Raw genomic sequence first — 19,609 nt, 5'->3', positions numbered from 1 at the left:
GACTTCTAAGTTCCTGAACTCCTATTCTTTGAGGCCAGTGTTTTTTAAACCTTTCTGTCTTAGCAGAAGAACCCTTTCTTCTTATGAGAGCTTATTTGGAACTCCAAAAAGTAATAAAAGATAAAATCCGCCCTGTTTAAATCAGAGGAGGGCTCCCAACATGCCCCCTACCCAGGCACTGTGGTGGAATCTTAGGGCTCGAAGGAACAGATTGTAAACCACTGTCTTAGACCTGTGTCACTGTTCTAGATTTCCTATGGTGAGACACTGCATGCGAACACTCCCTATCACCCTAGAATTCCCCACTGCCTGTCACCCTTCTGACTCTGGGCAACTTTCATCATTCATTCCCCTTTTCTGTTCCCAAGCTGCTGAAGAGAGGTAACGAATTACAAATTTGTGTCAAATGAGTCAACTACAAATTCATATGATCAAACTTCAGTGGAACGGTCACTCTTGTTCAGCTTTTTGTTCATCTTTTGTGGATTCCATGCCACCATCATGCTCACCAGATGGCCAGCCAATGTAGAAATTCAATTTCCCTTTTTACCTTAAAATCTCTGCAGCTTCACCTTTCCTCCTCTCCTCTTGCCTTTAAGGAGCTAATGTTGTCTTTACCATTCCACTTTGGCTATAAATCCTGTCCCCACCCACATTCTTCCAAGCCTCACTCAATCAATCATCCTCCCTGTCATTAGCAGTTACAACTTTTCACTCTACTGGTGCCTTTCCCCTATCCTAGAAACACCTTCCCTCAATCCATGTTCTGCCTTTTCAAATGACCACTCTTCTCTCTTTTCTAAACAGCACTAGAACTGGGAATTTGAAGACCTGAGGTTAAAGCCTGGCCACTTACCAGCCATGTAACTTTGGACAAGTCAGTACTCAGAGCCTATTTCCTTATTTCTAAAATGGGATAATATCTGCTTCACGGGGCTGTTAAGAGGATCAAATGAACAATATTCATGAAAGTACTTTGTAAGCAGCAGTATATTGACATCTGATGGGAAAAATTGACGTTAAGGGGGGCTAGATGATGCCCATCTACTAGGTGGCAGAAATTGGACTGGTCACCCCAGGTCTGACTCCAAAGCCCAGGCTTTTTCTGCTATACTATATTGCTTCCATCTTTCTGATGACCACTCCGTCCTTCCCAAAGATACCTCAAGTACCTACTATGATACAATTACTGGTTAGGTACCAAGGATATAATGATATAATTAGGATACTAAGGATATAATTAGTTAAGGTCTCTGACCTTTAGAAGTTCCAAGTCTAGAAAATAACAGATTGTTATGCCCTTATAAGTAACATAAACTAAGTGTTACAGTATCTGGGAGGGGAGACAGGTAGAGAGAAACTTCAAAGAAGACATGACATTTGTCCTCTCTCTTCCCCAGGCTTCTTTCTATAAGTACTTTTACCTGTACCTTGTTGAGTCTCTTACCTCTGCTCTTTCTTTCCTCTTCTTTCTCCCTTAATTTGCCCCAAGCTTTTGCCCTTGACTTTTTTTTCTCTCTACATGTTTTTTCTTGGCAAACTATCCACACCCAGAGACACTCCTGAATTTTTAGCACTAGCAGCAAAACAGTCTGATAAGTTTTAGTTACACATTTCCATCTGTCTATAGACATGGCTGTCCAGTTGTCACTTTAAGACCTAAATTCAGTAAATCTAAAACTAGACTCATTACTTACCCAGCTTCTACTTCTCCATTTCTGTCGAAAGAATGTAGGTAGAGTTAATCAAGACTTACGCCTCAAAGATGGGAATTAGAGTAGAGAAGATTTGTGAAGAAACAGGTTTTGAGGGAGAGAGAGGACATACCATTCAGGTGTTTTATGTAGGATGGCCTCAGTGTGTAAAGTCATGAGGTGGGGGATGGAGGACTTACAGAAATTAAATAAGGATTTGAACAATTTGTTTTCTAATCATATAAATGCTTCTTGCAAAACTAATATCTCTGATAGTTGTAACTTCATTTTTATCACTTCTTCCCAGTTGAAGTACTATTATAACACGTTAACTTGTCTTTCTGCCCCTCTCTTCCCTTTCAATGTTCCATACACATCACTTCCTTACAGTCCTCCAACCATACTACTCTTAGCTTCTGCCAAATCAGACTATTCTCCATTTCCTGTACATACCTCCAACTACCCTGCCTTGGGCTTTTGCTCATGTTGTTCCCCCCTGCTTGTCAAGAATAAATATTTTCTGAACACCTTCTATATACCAAGCCCTGTGCTAGACATACCACAGAGAACAAGAGAGAAATGGCTACTGCTCTCATGGAGTATACATTCCAGTAGGGGAGAAAGACAAAGCCCAGAAAGACAGATAAACAAAGAGCATTCCATGCAAAGAGAACAACATGTACAAAGACTCTGTAGAAGGAAAGGACTGGATCTGTTCGGAACTGAAAGAAGGCTATTACGGCAGCAGTCTAGTGAACAAGGGGAGTATGATATATGACGAGATTGGAGAGAGGCAGATGCCAAATCATCCAGGTCTTTATAGTTAATGGCTTGGATATTTCAGGTGAGAGATGCTGGTGGCCTAGATGAAGGTATGATAGTGGAGAGAGAAACAGAAGGACATAAGGTACATTTTGTAGCTAGAACTGGCAGGCCTTGTTGATGGACTGGATGTGGTAATTCAGAAGGGAGGAACTGAAGCTAACTCCTAGGTTTCTGGCTTAAAACCTGGGTGAGTGGTGGTCTGTTTATTGAGATGGTAAAGACATAAGTGTGGGGGCACATTTGGGGATTAAAAAGCCAGCAGTTCAATTTAGGGCATGTTAAGTTTGAGATGTCTGTGAAACATCCACGTATGGTGTTCAAAGTCAGGAGAGGTCTGGGTTAGTGATATAAATATGGGAGCCATTAGTGAAAAGATAGTGTTGGTATCTCATCTGTCAGGCATTAAAAAAAAAAAAAAGTTCAAAGATCAAGCTTTCTAACCAAAGAAATGCAAATCAAAACAATGAGGTATCTTTCCTGCTTGCCCATCTGGATTTTCTAAGTGTTGCCATTCAGTACTCTTGCAGTGGGACATACTTTGAAACTTTGTTATTGTGGAAAGCAATATAATTACCATCAAGAGTCAAAATATTCAAACCCTTTGATTTAGCCACTGGTTCTTCTAGAAATCTGTCCTACAGGAACAGTGACAGATGCAGTTATGTTTCCTCATAACATTACTTAGAATAGCAAATAAAAAATCAACCCATAAACAGGCTAAGCATTTGACAATATTAGTTTAAATAATTATGATATGACTGTTAAGCTGGAATACTATTTAACCATTAAATACCATGGCTTCAAAAGACATGGGGAAATCAAAACAGGATGTTAGGTTTACAAAAAAGGATAAAAAAATCTATATTTATGGTATTCTTCCAAATTTATTAATTAAAATAACTATATATCCGGAAGGAAATACATCAGATAGTTAACAAAGATCATCTCTGAGTGCTAGGATGAAGACTTATTTTTAATTTAAAAGATGTTCTGTTTTCCAACTTTCTACAATGAGTATTATTACTCTTACATTCAGGCTAACCTGTAATTTGCATTTTTAACCATCCTTCTAGTCTCACCTCAAATGCTACTACATTCGGAAACCTTTTCCTTAACCCTCCAACCAGATGTGATCACTCCCTGGTCTTTGTCCACAACACCATTTGTATCTCTCTAGTGCATTTACAGTCTTTTTTTTTTTTTTTTTTTTTTTGGATATATTATGATTATTTGGATACCAAACTCACTGTTTAAACTACCTGTTATATCCCAACGGGCTGCCCCGACCTTCTTACAAAGGACATGATACTGAATTCCACTTCATATCAGTCTATCCCATTTCCTCAAAAATTATTCTCTGTCACTCACTAGCTCTTAACCATACTTTATTATCCTTTAAAGCCCTTACCACCTAAAATCACATTTTTATTTACTAGCTTACTGTCTGCCTCCTCCACCAAAACAAGAGCTCCATGAGGGCATGGACTTTGTCTGGATCTCCATTACTTAGCACACAGTAAAGTCTCAATAAATATGTTAACTGAATCTACCAATTTTCAGCTCTCTAGACCAGGCCTCTCCTCTGAGCTTCATGCTACAGATACCTTGACTTGAATGTCTCCTAGGCACCTTAAATGCAACATGTCTCACTATACAATTCATACTCTCCCCTATCTGTACTTCCTCTTCTATTCCCCCATCTCAATGAGTTCCACAGCCACCCTCCTACATCAGAAACATGGACATCTTCCTTGCTGCTTCCTTCTAACCTACCTGTCACAACCAATTGATCATTTTCTGCAGATTCATCCCTATGAATAAATATATCCCCTCCATCCCTTCTGCCATTGCAGTAGTAAGGTCTCATCACCTCTGTGACCTAACTGGATCTAATCTTCTCCCTCAGAATGCTTCCTAACTGCTGCCAGAGTATGCTAGTTAAAATGCAAATATGACCTTGCTACTCTTTAAGGGGAAAAAAAAAAGAAAAAAAAAACCTCCAGTGGATCCCTCGTCACCAAACAAATCTCAAGCTCCTTAGCATGGCCTAATAATAGGTAACCTTTATAGAATATTTACTATGTAATACATACTGAGCTAGCTGTTTTATGTGGTTTATTTTATTAATGCCTCTTAACCCTATGAGATAGGTACCACTGTTACTTAGACTTCACATATGAGGAAACCTGAGACTCAGACAGGTTACAAAAGTTACCCAAAGTCCAATGGCTTATAAGTAAAGCTGGGTCTCAAACCCAGGTCTCTCATTCCACGACCTGTACTCAGCTACAAAGATACGACAATAGCTGACTTTGACTGCTTACTGTATCAGACAATGTAAGAGCTTTTTATGCATTTCTCTTCTATTTTATAGGACCTATTATTATCCAATTTGACATCTGGGGAAATTAAGGCACCGAGGGATTAAGCAACCTACCCAAAATCAGAATGATTAAATTTTGGAGCTGGGATTCAAACCCCCTTCCCAAGTTCTCAGGAACAAGGTCATTCTTTCACCTTCTTCACACCTTAAGCTCTCCTTGGTCTGAACCCTACAAATTCTTCAGCATCATTTTTTCCCCTCCTTCACCACCCACTTTGTGTTCTAGCATCACCTAATTGCTTACGGTTGTTCCCCACCCCAGCACTGTGGTCTTTAATGTCCCTGTACCTTTACTAATGCTATTATCTCTGCTGGCTAAAGCCCTCCTTTCCTTTTCCTCTAGATGATACTCCTATTTATCCTTAAGCAACTCATCACAGGAGTCACCTTGTCCAGGGAGACTTCTCCTCTCTCCTGCTCCCTCTTTGGTTAGGTGCCCCTCCTGTCTGCTCTCCTGATACCTTGTGCATTTCCCTATCACATCATTTTATAATTTATACTGTTTCTATGCCTCTTTTCCTCACCACAGCGTATGCTCCTCCAAGGCAGAGACCACCCATATTCATACAAACGCCCATACTCAGTTTGAATCCCCAGTGCCTAGCATAGCTCCTAAACACTGTGAGCACTCTTTTTAAAAAACTAAACTAAGAGAGTAAGCAAGGTGTTCAAGGTCACAAAATGAAGCTGTGCCAGTACTAAGATTAGTTCAGGATGTTACACATCTCATCCAGTATTGTTAGAACAGAGCTTCTCAATCAATTGACCATAAATGGACTATAGCTACAAGATATTTGTGCCCTTCAGAGATACTTACCTCACTGTACCATGTGAGTATTGCTGTGCTGTGATGTGGGAGAGACTGGGAGACACTCTGCTAAACTACATTGCTGTTGTTGGCAACCATAAGGTGCTAGGGGTCTGACAGTTAGGTATGATCATTTCAACCAAGGCAGAGGCTTCTCCAAAAACTCAGGAGTTTGCTCTCACCAGGGCCTATGCTAAATAAGAACCCAAAGAGTGACACGCACCATTGTTTCCCACCACCCCAGGAAAAAAAAAACAAACATGCACCCTTCCCCCGCAACAGCACTGCCATTGGGCAGTCCTCAAATGACCCACCTCTCTCTTCTTGCCTGTCTCTGAGATGCCATAGCAACGAGGCTAGAATAGGCCAAGGAGGAATTAGCAGTGTTATTTTCAGCGGAGTTGGTCTTGGTTTTGGGCAGCTCAAACTCTGCCACATGATAGTATTGGCACTGAGTTAAGTAGTTTAAAAAGTGTTCTCGAGCCCACTGCAAATGATCTAGACGCTTGCTGGGGTTGACTTGTTTCATGGCGAATGCTCCTTGAAATGCTGGCACCATCAGGTACTTCAGATCGCTGGAAGCAATCTCTTCCAAATCTTCATTTCGGCTGGAAAGAGCAAAGAGGAGGCTGTGAAGTCTGGCTGGGCATTCATACTGTGGCCCTGGCTTCCTGGGGGAGGGAAGGGCTGGGGTGGAGGTGGGGGTGGGACAAAGGGAGGAGGCACCGGGAACAGCTGCCAGTTTTCTTCACTGACAGTGGCTGAGCGCTCACACCCAATGCCTATGCAAATAGCCAACACTAGGGAGCCGAGTCGTGTGATATTAAGTATCTCGGAAGAGACGTGGAGAACGTAAACCATGTACACAAGGTCGCAGTGGGAGGCAGGAAAGAAAGGCTCCGGGTTTTAAAGTTCTCCTGCACCCAGGATCAATGGTTCCGCCCTTGGTAACTATTATTACCTACTTTCTCAGTCGTACTACCCTCTCCCCATACCTGAACAAGTCGAGCTCCAATAACATTTCGGCAGCCTTCTTCAGGAGGGCCAGTCCCTTGAACACCTTAGCTTGGATGATCTGGGAGTCGGTGGGTTCAGTCGCGACTTCCACTTCATCCAGAAGCTGCTTGCTGGTTTTGAAGAGCTCGGGGAGCCGCGGCAGCAGTAACTCGCCTTCGGCCGTTGCCATCTTGGGGCAAGGAAGAACACAGAAAACCTCACTTCCGGCCCTGGGACAGATGGGCTGGGCTGCCAGCAACGAAACCGGAAGGGGCGCAACATTGGTCCAGTGGCTCCATTGTTACCTAAGCGTCGGACAACTGCCAGAAGCGGCTGTTAGCTAAACCTAGCAACCGTTTCCATAGACTCATTTTACCAGGCTGCCTATTACCAGTAGTAGGCATCTGTTACAGGGACACAACGCGCAAACAAACAAGCAAACCCTAGGTGCTGCTTTTCGCGTGTCTACTCGTCGCCGACGTGCTTTCTATGTAAAATATACACCGGATTTTGAGAACTTATTACGAAAAAATAATGTAAAATATCTCAATAATTTTTACACTGACATGTTGAAATGCTAATGTTTTGTACATATTGGGTTAAACATATTATTAAAATTAATTTCACTTGTGTCTTTTCACTTTTTTAATGTGTCTACTAGAAAACTTAGAATTACATATTGGGTTCACGTTTGTGGCTAACAGCTACTGTACAGCGCTGATGTAAAAATATAATTCCAGGACTTTGAACGAAGGGACCTCATTGCTTTGAACATATCAATATAAATATGTACTGATTACCATAGGACACACCCCCAGTTGTCCTAGGAGATTTAATTTAAGTAAAATGCATGTTGCCTGCCCTGGAAAATAAGCTTTTAAACTAAATGCAGTTTACACTATCATTGAGAAGAAAACAATTTTCATGTAAAAACAACTAGAGGGCAATATAGTACAGTATATAACTAGGGGATATGTTGTACTGCATAGGTTGTTGGAAACCCAAGAAATGACAAATCATTTTATGTTAGGAGTAGTCAGAAAGCTTCTTAGACATGACATGCAGTCACAGAATTTCAAAGTTGGAAGAGGATCTCAAAAATCAGAGGAAAAAATCCTGAGACCAGATAAGTGACTTGCCCAACGAGTTGTGACAAAGCCAGTGTCTTCTAAGTTCAATTGTTTTTACTCCATCTATCTTAAATTGAGTAGGATTTAAAAAGATGGAGAGGCCTTTCATGTGGGACAGAATGAAGCCCCAAGCTAAACCAGTGCTTGGCAAGAAGGAGAGGAGAGTGGGGCGTAAGTGTGGGTTGAAAAAGCTTCCCAGGTGATTCTAATACGCCTTCCCTTGCAACCTGCTTTAGAAGCTGAGGAGGAAAGGAAGCTCTGGTGAATCACGAATTTGATTTGTCTGGAACCTCTAATGAGTCTTGTAAACTGAACTTCCAGGGTCAACCTTGGCCAAGAATACAAAGAAGAAAGATAGTACTTGTGAAGGAGACTTAGAAACAGTAATTGTGAGACTAAAGATAATTTGTTCCTGCACATTTGCTTGGATTAAGACATACTTTCACTGTTGCCTAAGAGAAAAAAAATATGCAGAATTTGAATTTGGTCTTGAATTTGTAAGCCATTTTTCTATGGCTTTCAAAATGAGTCTTCATGAGAATCACCAGTTACTTTCAGAGTGCATATCATGTATTCACATCATCATTTTAAGTATTGCATTGCATCTTACTGAGATAATACCAAGACTAAAAAGTGGTTAGAAAAAAAGTGATAATAAAAATGAGTCATTTATTGTGTTTCTGTGTGTAAACACTTTATCACATTAAATCCCTGTTGTGTATGAGAGATTTTTTTTTTTTAAATCCTAGTTTAGGGGAACCAGAGGGACCCTTAGAAATCTTGTAAGTAAAATGTCACTTAAACTTTTTGTAGTAGCAGAACTCTTTTTCCAAACCAAATTTTAGACAGGCCCATACTTTTTAAAAGGGCTGCTGTGTTTGAAGTAGATACACAGAAGCCTGCCAACTCAGCCCATCTTTTCCCCAACTTGTGCAGTGGCACCGAAGGCACTAAAGCACTTCTGAGGGACTCGAGGGCTTAAGTAGCACAGTATAAAAAGCACTAATCTAGCACAGCCCCCTCGTTTAGCAGATGAAGAAACTGAGACCCTGAGAAGTTAGGTAACTTGCCCAAAGTTGTAGAGCTAGGATGACTAACTGGTCAACAGTATATAGAGTGAGTCGGAATGGGGAGAAACTAAAGTCCAGGAAAATAGTAGAAAGCATTTAAGTAATCTATGCATAACTATAGAAATGAGATGACCTTTCAAGTATTTCCTGTTGTGCCTCCCCGATCGAAATGATGTTCGTTTGTCATGTTTGGATCAACACAGATTTTTTCTCTTAGATAAATTTTGTGAGTCATGAGATAAATGGTATAGTAGACCTTTTCCTGCCTGTCTGAATTAAGGCGTTTGGCAGTTTAGACCTTCTTTGGTCTACTGCTGTTTTGTCTTGAGTGAGTAATGTTCTACTGATATTTGTACCTGTAATGCCAGCAATAACACTAGATGAGATCAAATTGCACACAGTGTAAAGCCAAGAGCAGGCTGTAACTTGCCAAAAATTATATATGGAATAATGACTTAATCCCTAGTGTTCAAACTATCTTCACTAAGTATTTCTGAGATTTGAATTTGCCTGACTAGTAACAAGAAGTTCATTAAGCCATGAAAGGAAAAACTCTAGTACAATGAAGACTGAAGTAAATGAAAGATTTACATTCCCACTTTTATATCCAACTCTGAGGAATGTGGTAAAACAGTTAAAAACACTCTGGAGACTGATATTTGAGTCCTACCTCTGCTACTGAGTAGCTGTGTGTCCTTGCAGAATTCCCTTCCTTTCTACATTAGTTATGTGCTACCTAAATCCTAGGCACTGGAAATTCAAAGAACAAGACACTGGGTTTGAGCCCTTAAGGGGCCCATAGTTCAATGGGAAAGACCAGTAAACAAATAATCAAATAGGAATTTGGTAAGAATGGAGGGAATAACTTTAGCCCTGAGGGGGGCATTCTGTTAAAGGTTAAACTCCATACCTGACTTTCTGATCCTTTCTGACTTGCTGCTGACATCCTTTCCATTCTGTTCACCCATGGATCCTAAGCTCCACCTTTAGTGGACTCTCCTCCTAGTTCTCCAAACTATCATGTCCTCTTAGGCCTTCATGCATTTACATGGGTCGTGCCTTCTGCCTGCAATGTCCTTCTCTCCCTTGTCTGCCTGGCAAATCTGTATTTAGTACTGACAACTTAGCTGAAGGATCACTTCCTCCAGGAAGCATTTCCTGATCGTTTACCTGCTGCAGGTGAGGTGTCCTCCTCTTAGCTCTTCCAGCGCTTTATTCAGCTCCCTATGACAGTACTGGACTATGGTTTTCTGTATCCACAGCTGTCTCTCAGTAGCCTGAGAGCTCCTTGAGGTCAGGGAGAGTGTCTTGTTCGACTTTGTTTACCTCAGCACAGCACCTGACACTGTGGGGTCATTAGGTCATTAGGTGGACTCAGTGTTAAATGAATTACAAAACAATAATACCTTACCTTCTCTGAGTGCTCATTTCCTGCCAGATGACTGTGCTAAGTATTTTATATGCATTTTCTCAATGAATCCCTACAACTGCCCTAAGAAATAGGTGTTGTTATATCCTTATTTTACAGATGAGGAAATTGTGGCTCAGAGAGGTTAAAGTAACTGGCCTTTTAGTGTTCCCTTACCATGGGATTTGAACCCAACTCCATTGAATCCAGATCCTATTCTAGAGCCCATGCTTTTAACCACTGTACTATACTACAAAAGAGGGGGGAAATTACAGACCCAGTGAAGAATGAAAGGGGAAATGAACATGTAACAGATTGTGCTAAAAAGTAAAAGGAAGCAAGGCTGAATCAGTAGGCTGGCCCACATTATGGAGGATGTGGAGTCAGCCAGAAGTGTGTAGACTTGATGTGCTGTAAGCAATAGGGAGGCATTTGGTTTAATTCAATATTTATTAAGGACCTATTATATGCCAGCCACTGTGCTAGCTGCTGGGATGTAAATATGCATAGTCTTTGCTCCCGAAGCTCTAACTGCCAGGTGAGGGAGACAGACAACAAGTCAATGTAAAGTGGTATATGATTTTATAGTGATACATAGTGATACACTGAGAGTGTTACATCTCAAAGGAGATGATGCCAAAACTGAGTCTTGAATGGTGATAGGATGTGTAGGGAACTTGAAGCATTTCACTATTATTGGAACTTACAGTTGGATGCAACATAAGGTAGGTAATTAATTCATTCAACATGTATTTATTGAATGCCTGCTATGTGCAAGACACCATTCTAGGCGCTGGAGCGAATGAGACAGACAAACCTCCTGCCCTTGTGGATCGCAAGGCAAGCAGTAGCTACTGCATGCCCATTTGTATAGCACTTATTTCCAAAGAACTCAGATAATGTCTTAACTGCGCCCCACAGTAGCTCTGAGAGAGACTACAGTAGGTATACTGGTCAGTCTTTCCAAAATGTGGAGGCATACTGGTGATATGAGAGATGAATTTAGGTGGTACATGGAGGACCACTTAAAACATTTAAATAGCTCTAAGTGATACCCCTAGCAACCTTCTAGCATCAGAGATAGAAAGCTTCACCTCCCGCTGTTCCCTAGGTGACTCCACCCCTTCCCCATCTGTTGCCATGGAGATGAGTGGCTTTACTTCTCTAATTCCCCTACCTCCACCACTAGGTGAGACTCAGAGAGCCCCCTCCCCATCTCCATGGAAAGAATTCCATGCTCCCCAACCTTTCTTCCAAATCACATCCTGCTTCTCAGGCTGTCACCATAGAAACAGAAATGTCATCCCCATCCCCCCAGGCATCTCCATGAGTGACCCTCAACCTTACCCCCAGGACATAATCAGGATTAATCCCTACTAGAAGTCTAGAAATCAGGGGTTGCTGGAAGGAAGGTGAGGGTGACTCCCTGCTGTGGCTGCAGTCTTTGTCTCTTTCCCTCTGGCTTTGAATGAAGGCATGGGGGCCCCTCTCTCAACAAAGGGGGTAGGGAAATTACAGTTTATAAGTACCAATTAGGTGCCAGGCACTGGGCTGGGCACTTTACATACTCAAACCAGACATTTTACAGAGTTTAAGGGAGAAAGGCTCACAGAGGGGGAGGCACTTGACCTTGTTTCCCCTGCTGAGCCTCTTATCATCCTCACTGAAACCGGGAACCAAGAGGATTTTATTTCCACCATTCTTCTTTGCTGTATGACCTTGGGCAAGTAGCCTCCTGTCTCTGAGCCTCATTTTCCCCATCTGTAAAATAACAGTATTGGACTAATTGTCACCTTGAATATCCCCTTATTAATGTCAGATCATACGTAGTTCTGATCTTCTCTTGAGGAACTGATTTTTTCTAGGTATGAATGCTAGTAAATCTGTTAAGGTGTTTTTGTTTTATTAAACGGACATAGTGGAGGTCTTCAAAAATTTTTGACTGAATATAAGTTTATTGTTTAGAATCTCTAATGGTTTCTTCTAAGGTTTTTTGTTTGTTTTGAAATTTCTATTTTGAAGTAATTCACAGGAAGCTGCAGGGAGGTCTTGTGCATCCTTTACCCCACCTCTGCCAATGTTGGCATCCTAACTACCAGTATAAGATCAAAACCAGTCAACGGACACTGATAAAATACAGAGAGCTTATTCAGAGTTCACCAGTTTTACATGAACTCATTTGTGTGTGTGTGTGTGTGTGTGTGTGTGTGTATGTGTGTAGTTCTAATGCAATTTTATCGCATGTGGAGATTCATGTATCCACAGCCTCAGAAGACACAGCGTTGTTCAATCACCACAAGGAATTCCTCATGTTGTCCCTTTATAACCACACTCACCTACTTCTCTCCCTTCATCCCTAATCCCTGGCAAACATAAATCTGTTCTCCATGTCTACAGTTTCGTTATTTCAAGAATTTTATAAAAATGGAATCATATAGTATATAACCTTTTGGAATTTCTTTTTTCACTCAGCATAATTCCCTGGGGATTCATCCAAGTTGTTGCATATATCAAGAGTTCATTCTTTTTATTGCTGAATAGTAAGTATCTGATGGTATGGATGCACCAGTTTGTTTAACCATTCACCTGATGAAGGACATCTGGATTGTTTCCAGTTTTAGGCCGCTATGAACATTCATGTCTTTTTGTGTGAGTCAAACATGTCTTTCACGAGCAAAATGTTTAATTTTGATGAAGTTCAATTTATCAATTTTTACTTTTATGGACTGTACTTTTCGAGTCAAGCCTAAAAACTCTTTGCCTAGCCCTAGGTCCCAAAGATGTTCTCCTATTTGTTTCTACGAGTTATATAATTTTATGTTTTACATTTAAGTCTGTAATCCATTCTGAGCTCATTTTTGTATAAGGTTGGGGTTTATTTTTTGCCTATGGTTGTCCAGTTGCCCTACTACCATTTGTTGGAAAGACTATCCTTCCTCCACTGAATTGCTTTGTACCTTTGTCAAAACTCAGTTGGGCAGATTTGTATGGGTTTATTTCTGTGTTCTCTTTTCCACTGGTCTATGTGTATATCCCTGTCAGTGCAGAGCATGGGCTTTTGAGACAGAATGCCTAGTGCCAGTTGCTAGCTTGGGTGATCCTGGGCAAGTTACCCTTCCATGACTTCCTACCTCACTCAGTATATAAGAAGGCCTTCAGAGCCCCACCTGATCTAACCCCAGCCTACCTCTCTGTGCTTATCTCCTATTACTCCTCCCCTTATTCACTCTGTTCCAGCCACACTGGCCTCCTGACTGCTCCTTAATCACATCACATATGTTCCCACCTTAGAATCTTTCCTGGGCTATTTCCTTATCTCAGAACCTTCTTTCCACAGACATCTTGATTGCTACCTCCCTTATCTCCTTCAAGTCTTTTCTGAAATTTCATCTTCTCAGTGAGGCTTTATTTAAAATGGCAAAGCCTTTGCCTCTCCCCTTTCCCATGTGTTTTTACCTCCACAGCATTCATCACCGTCTCATACACAATGCCATCTACATATTTATTCTTTGTCTGTCTCCCACCAGTAGACTACGAGCTCAAGGAGAGCAGGCATTTTTGTTTTGTTCACTGCTGTATTCCCAGTGCCTACACTGTGTCTGGTATAATACACCTTTGCTGAATGAACGAAGAAATGAGTGGATAGATGGATGGATGAATGAGTGAGTGAAAGAAGGCTGTGAGCCAGGGCCAGCTCACTTGAGCAGTCTCTCTGCCCTGTAGCTTGTGCCAAGACAGGGCTCCAGCCAGCCCCATCCACTTGCCTTTCTAAGGCTGACTACCAGGTGGCAGTTGGAGCCTGAACTCTGGCTACATTTGCTTGCACCACCACCCCCACCCCCGCCCCCCACCTCCGGCTTTCTCCCTGCTGCCTGTCAGTCTTGCCCAGGACTGTTTGACCTTCTCTGCCAAGGCTTGGCCAGGGGATTTTGTGTGAGCTGTTGAAGTAGGCAGCGTTAGTACCTGAAGCTTTGCATCTTTTTCTCCTCAGAAAGGTACTAGTTTCTTTCCTATCCCCCTCTGCTTTCTGTCTCAAATGGAAGAAACCATAGATAGTAGCCACTGGGCTGCTCCAAGGTCACTGTCTGCAGCCTCTAGGACATCAGGGAACATGGACCTAAAGAGATTATATCTCCACTTCTGCCCAGCCCAGCAAGCCTCTCCCTTAAGGGGTGTTACTACACTCCTTAAAGGGGTAAAGGCTAGGTACTTTAGTGCCAGGGTTAAGCCTTTTGAGTCAGCCTGGGTTTCAATCTCTACTGTGCTGCTTATTAACCCTGTATCCTGGGTGATGTTGGGTAACTGACTCAGATTCTTCAAGCCTTGGTTTTTTCAGCTGTAAAATGAGGATAATAATGGTTCTAAACTCACTGGGTGGTAAGAAGATTCAATGCGATAATGTGTGTATACAACATTAGCAGAGTGCCTGGTATGGAAGAAGGCTCAATTGAAGAGAAATCAGGGGCAGGGGTGGGGATAAATAAGACCAGACATGACAAAAACTGACCAGGGAGTATGAGGAGGGTGCCGCTTAGGTGACTAGAAGGTTGAAGCCAAGAAAAGGTGAGAGATCCAGGAAGTCTTTGCAAAAGAGACCATGTTTCAGCTGTAGCTCATAGGTCAGGTCAAAATCTGCCAGACAGTCAAGCTGGAAGGAGAATCCCAGGAAGAAAGAGTGGTATGTGCAAATAAAGAAAGGCACAAAACAGTATGTGCATACCCCTGACTAACTGTAAGTAGTTAAGTATGGCTGAAATGCATGTTTCCTGTGGGGAAGTGACAAGAAATAAAGACAGGGGCCAGATCACAAAGGGCCTCATGGAGAAGAAGATTGGGACCTGATCTGGCATGCAGTGGGGAGCCATCAAAGAATTTAAAGCAAGGAAATGATGGTTACACTTGCTGGCTTGGAGATTCAGCTGCCTTGAAGGAGGGCAGAGACTGGAGGCAGGTGAGAGATTAGCTGGGCTTAGATTGGAGAAGTTGTAGTGGGGATAGAGAACAATGGATGAAGACCATGGATTTTTTTCAGAGGAAGAAATCAGCAACCAAGTTTTTCTAAAAGCTTGCCTGAAAAAGGAAGGAGTGCTAGGTCCAGAGAAGGAAATTATGGTACAGTTGTTTTTTTTTTTAATACAGGTGAGACTTGAGGCTCTTCTATTCCCCGTAGCACCTGGCACCAATTAATTGAATGACTGGAGGGAGGGGCACATAGCCCAATAGCTGCCAAGTGGTAGGGGCCTATCCCAGATTCAGTGGGGACCCCATCCTCTGACTTCCCTCTCATCTCTAAGCTGGAGGCCCATGACACAAGCGCTGAGAGGCTGGTGAATTTACTCAGAGCCTGGATTTCCCTTCCACTTAAGGGACTTCCCTATAATGGTCCCCAAGGACTGAGGGAAACTTATAAGCCAGTCAGAGAAGGTATCTCAGTTTGTTCATTTCCTGGCACGCCAATATGTTAGGAAAGCCCAGCAATTCTCCTCTATTTCTTTTTCACTTTCAAAGACCTTCACTCCCTTCTCTGCATTATCTTTCCCCAGGGAGAATTGTTGGTTCTTGATTTTCCCATCTTTTATCAATACTTCCTACTCGGCATGGGACTATTTAAAACTACCCAAGGTCCAGCCCAGGCCCACAGTTTGGAAGAAAACTAAAGGAGTCCAACAGCAAGGGCCATTCAGAACTCAGCCTGCTTTTGGCCTTGCTGTCTGTGCACCTCATGGGCAGTAGTAGAAATTCTGCCCCTCTGCCCCAAGGCTGCTATCTTCTACATGCTGGGGACTTTTGCCTTCCTGGCCCATCTGGGGTGAAAATACAGGAGTTTGTGGTGGATAAGAAAGAGACAAATGAATACTTATATACGGGTACTTTGTGTTAAGTGTTTTGTAGATGTCATTGTATTCCATCTCCACAACAACCCGATGAGGGAGGTATTAGTGTCATTATTTTATGGATGAAACTGAGGCTCAGGGAAATGGTAGAATTTGCCCAAGATTATTAGGTTAGTTAGTGGTAAGTCAGGAATTAAACCCATGTGTTTTTAACCTCAAAATGCATTTGTACCCAGTAAGTTATTTTGCGGGGAGAGTGGGGTGGGGTTGGGGGTGGGAGGAGAACCCCCCTGGTTGACCTTGTTTCTAAGAGAAAAGGCTAGAAATAGGTTTCTCCTGCCCTGAGTGGGTGCCACATCTCCCAAAATAAAAAAATTTAAAAAATTAAAAAAGAGTAACCAGGGGTGGGCAGTGTCTACCTAAGGAATCTATACATGGATTCATTGTTGCCTCTCCCTCCTTTCTTCACCCCCACTTGGTGAGCTCCTGGGGAACAGGGTGAGCGGGCAGACTCAGACTCAGGTTTGCTGTCCCCTTGGACAAGCCTCTTCCCTTCTCTGAGCCTTTTGTTGTTCCAGCTATAAAATGAGAGTATTGTCAGAGAGAAATGGTCTCTAAGGTCTCTTCCAGCTCTAACATTCAAGGATTGTATTGATTGTATTGTACTGTAGGATCGCCTGATTCATTCATGTATAGAAACAAATTTCCTGTTGCCATAGAGAACAAGGGCTTTTTGAACTAGAAAAAGATATGCTCAAGGAGGCAAGATAAATAGTGGAAAGGGCATAGGCTTTGAGTCAGCCAGACTTGGGTTAAAATCCTGTACACTGGGCAGGTCACTTTGCTTCTCTGCACTTCTTTCATCATCTATAAAGCAGGAAAAACTACTCCTGTTTCTTGGAGTGAGGTAATGTATATGACAGTGCCAAGGGAGGTACTCAAGACCTTTTGTGTGTGTAAATGGGGTTTGGCTTTTCCTCCCCAACTCCACCCCACTCTGTCTAGCTCGCAGGATATTCTTTTCTCTCCTCCTCCCTGACAGCCAGGCTGAGTGTTTCCTGCCAGGGCTTCGGCTTCCAAATTTTTCTGGCAGGGCTATCAGGAAGTGTGGAACAACTCGACCTCTCTCACAACCTTGTAAAAGCCCTAAAGGGGATGGTGCAACTGAGACCCAACCAAAGACTGGACTTTAGGTGTAGCTAGCTGGAGGCTCTGGCCTCAGAGGCCCTCAACCAGCTCTGTTGGCTCAGCTCCCTCACCCTGGCCTCCAGTCTCCTGGACCATAACTGCCTGGCTAATGACATAGTGCTCCAGTTCTTGTGTCACCCTCAGGTTCTGGACCTCTCAGCCAATTGCCTCATCAGTGACATGACTGCTTACCAGGTGACCAAACTCAGCTCACTGGAGAGCCTAATCTCTCAGACAATCACATGATTCACCTGGCTTGGGGTGCCTTCTTGGATCCCCTTTTCTGTTGGGCATCAACCCGAGCAACAGCTACATTCTGGAAATTTGCTGGCTTGTCCATGCTGTAGGAGCTCATTTCGGCCAGGAATTCTCTTCATTGAGTATCCACCTTCAGCCTCCCAACCTGTGGCAGCTCCACTTGAGCCCCAGTGGCCTGCAGTTATCCATAGCTGAGGGCATACCAGTTTCAGGTATTAGACCCGAGTCATTCCTGACTGAGTACCTTCCCACTTCTACCCACCCAATACCAACTCCTCTATTTTAACCTCTCTGACGACTCCCTGGCCTTCCTAGAATCAAATCCCCTATCCCCAGCTTTGGGGGTTGCATTTGGTACCATGATATAACATCCAACCTGAACGCATTATCTTGGCATATCCCACTTGACCTAAGTAGGCAGCAATCCCATGAGACTTCCTTGGTAGGCTTCCTGCCCTTCAGCACCTCATAATGGCCTGGAACTGTTTCCAGAATGTGACAACCCTCTGCCCCATGGCATCACCAGTTCTGAGGCCGGTTCCTACTTTCCCACTGTCCTTCTGCCCTTGACATCTCTGGATCTCTGGGGGAATATTATTTAGTCATTGCCCACCTGGTTCTTTGAAATTATGCCCAGGCTGGAAGCCATGGACTTGAGGAACAAGGGGTTCACCTGTGTTGGAGGCATGGGGCCATGGGGGAAGAGGCCCTCAAAAGCCCCCCCACCCCCCGCCCAAAGTCTTTTCAGGGCGGTCTTCCTAGTGAAGCATCTGGGCCTTCATGGAAGAAGCCCAGGGTCTTACATTCAGGAATCTGCCCCTGCCACCTTTTGTTCCCTGGATCTCTCAGGTAATACGGGGCTGACTTTAACTGCAGGGACATTCTGAGGCCTGCATTTCTGTTCGTGGAAGCTCTCTTTGTACGGTACGGCAATAGCATGACGGACTCCCAGGCACAGCCTCCCTGCCTATAGAAGCTCAGTGCCTTGACTTCTCTGGCTACAAGCTGAGCAGCTTTCTCAACCAAGGGCCTTGGCTGCTATCCCTTGGCCAGCCTGGACCTTCATTACCAGAGCCTGCAAGCTGTGAAAGGGTGACCCTGAGGGTCGTGCCTGACCACCTCACAAGCTTGACCACTTCTAGCAATCTTCTCCACTGCTGGATGCTCTGCTTAGGGCCAGACCTAGAGGAAGGCCAGAGTATTTATCTTGGTAGCAGAACAGCTGCTGCGCTTGACTAATGGGTGACCACAGTTTACCGTGTATGAGGCATGGGAGCCTTTGGGCTATGTGGACCTGGCTGGTGGTGACTGGCCTGTTGGTCATCCAGTGTGGTCTGACCACCTTATTGAGAAAGAGTCATTGCTTGGCTCTTGGTCTGCAGTTCCACAGCAACAGTATCAGCCCAAGGCCTAAGTAGGAAACTATGGGGAAAGACTGTGGGTGGGATTCTTTTGCAAGGCACGGCCCAAACCTCTTGGAGAGGGGTAAGAGAAATGAGAAACATGTGAAAGAAGATAACCATAAGCAGGCCACAGGGGGTTTCCTGTGTACAGAGGGAGACATGTTTCTCTCTAGCAGCTGAAGTGTGGATTCACAGAGGACTTTAAAGGTATCACATTTGGGTTTTTTTTTTTTTTTAATTTATTTTTGTCTGCATTGGGTCTTCATTGCAGTGCATGGGCTTCTCATTGCGGTGGCTTCTCTTGTTGCGGAGCACGGGCTCTAGGTGCACAGGGTACAGTAGTTGTGGCACGCAGGCTCAGTAGTTGTGGCTCACGGGCTCTACAGCGCAGGATCAGTAGTTGTCGTGCACGGGTTTAGTTGCTCCACGGCATGTGGGATCTTCCCAGACCAGGGATCAAACCCGTGTCCCCTGCATTGGCAGGCGGATTCTTAACCACTGCACCACCACGGAAGTCCCCACATTTGTGCAGCCAGAAAATGGAGATGCGCCAGCCCGCTGGCACTACAAGAGAACTTTAGACATATCCTCCCCTCCTCCCTTCCTGAATGG

The 19,609-nt window shown here is 43.4% G+C and overlaps 1 protein-coding gene across 1 annotated transcript in view; it reads right to left on the bottom strand.

Annotated features, from left to right (window-relative positions):
• The window catches only part of LOC133082975 (immunoglobulin-binding protein 1-like), a 36,642-nt gene extending 29,715 nt beyond the window's left edge, over window positions 1–6,927 (bottom strand). The window contains exons 1-2 of the mRNA XM_061179643.1: window positions 6,706–6,927; window positions 6,025–6,318 (exon numbers count right to left, since the gene is read on the bottom strand). Coding sequence (XP_061035626.1) covers window positions 6,025–6,318; window positions 6,706–6,896 — 485 coding nt within the window. The 5' untranslated portion in view covers window positions 6,897–6,927. The remainder of the gene's footprint in view (window positions 1–6,024; window positions 6,319–6,705) is intronic.
• Window positions 6,928–19,609: the final 12,682 nt, after the last annotated feature.

This window comes from Eubalaena glacialis, unplaced genomic scaffold (genome assembly GCF_028564815.1).
Source record: "Eubalaena glacialis isolate mEubGla1 unplaced genomic scaffold, mEubGla1.1.hap2.+ XY H_2, whole genome shotgun sequence".
Lineage (NCBI taxonomy): Eukaryota > Metazoa > Chordata > Mammalia > Artiodactyla > Balaenidae > Eubalaena > Eubalaena glacialis.
This window is presented reverse-complemented; position numbering and strand designations above follow the sequence as displayed.